Source organism: Molossus molossus, unplaced genomic scaffold (genome assembly GCF_014108415.1).
Source record: "Molossus molossus isolate mMolMol1 unplaced genomic scaffold, mMolMol1.p scaffold_m16_p_1, whole genome shotgun sequence".
Classification (NCBI taxonomy): domain Eukaryota; kingdom Metazoa; phylum Chordata; class Mammalia; order Chiroptera; family Molossidae; genus Molossus; species Molossus molossus.
Window position 1 is genome coordinate 77,193,538 of NW_023425344.1, and position 1,324 is coordinate 77,194,861.

Here is a 1,324-nt window from a genome sequence, read left to right on the forward strand (position 1 = left end):
AAGACAGAGAAGCTGGGTATATGTTTTTTTAAAACTTTGTTTCCTCATTATTAAAAACAATTGTTTTATTCAGTCTGTCATAAATAAGCCAGTAGACTGAGGCTTCACTCTGCCTCTATGCATCCATGAAGATCCCTGCATCATCCACAGGGTGAACGTCTGAACAAGGTATATTTATTTTCCTAGTCAGGTACACACCTTCTATGTTGCTCCTATTCATTAATCAACAAATCTAGACAACCAAACAGTCCTCTATCTCCAAAGGAGGCTCAAAATGGTTGATCCGGGCGTTTCAGAATCTGCACTCCTCTTAAATTCCAAATAAATCATGAGAGAAATGAAGTCCCAGCAGATGGCAAACTGACTTCCCTTGAAGAGCTTCTGCACTCTCTGCTGGGCCTTTTTGCTTAACTTCACCATGGCAACGGCCAGGGTGTGCAGAAGGGCGACTGTGTTTGATAACCTGTGGGTAAGTCTGTGATATTGTTGCTGGAGAAATCTGGGGGCCAGATATCCCCGACACTTGTGGGAGTGGGGTGACTCTTGTGATATCTTCAGAAAAGGAATTTTCTAAGACTTGCATGGGAGAACAAATAGTCTTTATTTGTGTGGTGTTACAGTCCTGGGGTTGTAAAGTCCCATGTCCCTAACCCAGTCCTGGAAGAAATGCAGCTGTTGCTTCAGCAGAGCTAGAAACAAGGCCAGTGTTCAGAGTTTTCATTCCATGTTGCAGTCAGGTCCAGATCAGGCATCAGGCTAAATTCAGTCCATTACTCCACTGTATGGGGTCCACGTGGCTGTGGGCCACATGAAAAATACAATGCAGGGAATGCTCCCTTTGCAACAGGAGGCCCAAGGAGGCAGGAGGGCCAAGTGCCAAGAGAGACCAGAGAGAAAACCTCCTTTGTCTAGGGGATTATGTACTCAGGTTTCATGCGCTTGCAGTGGCCACGTCTATTCTGGCCAACTACCTGTTCCCAGGTGTGACAGACAGGTAAGCACCTCTCCATACCTTACTGGGCATGTGTCTAAATTGCCTTTGTTTAGTCTCTTTCCCCATCAATTAGCAGAGAACAGACCTGGAGAGTGTTAACTTCAGCTTGCTGGCAAAGCTACATAAATGGTATGCCTATATTATTTAGTCTCGCTTCACTCCTTTTCTGTTAAATAAGAACCAGATTATTACAATGGCATCAATATGAAAGTCCCAACTCTTCGATATGTGATATGGTCCCACTTTACTGTATGACCTGTTCTCTTATACTCCCCTTTCTGCAGTCTACAGACTTCAGCTAACAGAGCTGTATTCCCTGACCCCCAAACA

The 1,324-nt window shown here is 44.6% G+C and overlaps 1 protein-coding gene across 1 annotated transcript; it reads right to left on the reverse strand.

Annotated features, from left to right (window-relative positions):
• Positions 1-252: 252 nt before the first annotated feature.
• On the reverse strand, positions 253-420 carry LOC118629689 (mitochondrial import receptor subunit TOM7 homolog). The gene has a single exon (XM_036261289.1). It carries the CDS (start codon positions 418-420, stop codon positions 253-255), a length of 168 nt encoding a protein of 55 aa, XP_036117182.1.
• Between the last annotated feature and the right edge of the window lie 904 nt (positions 421-1,324).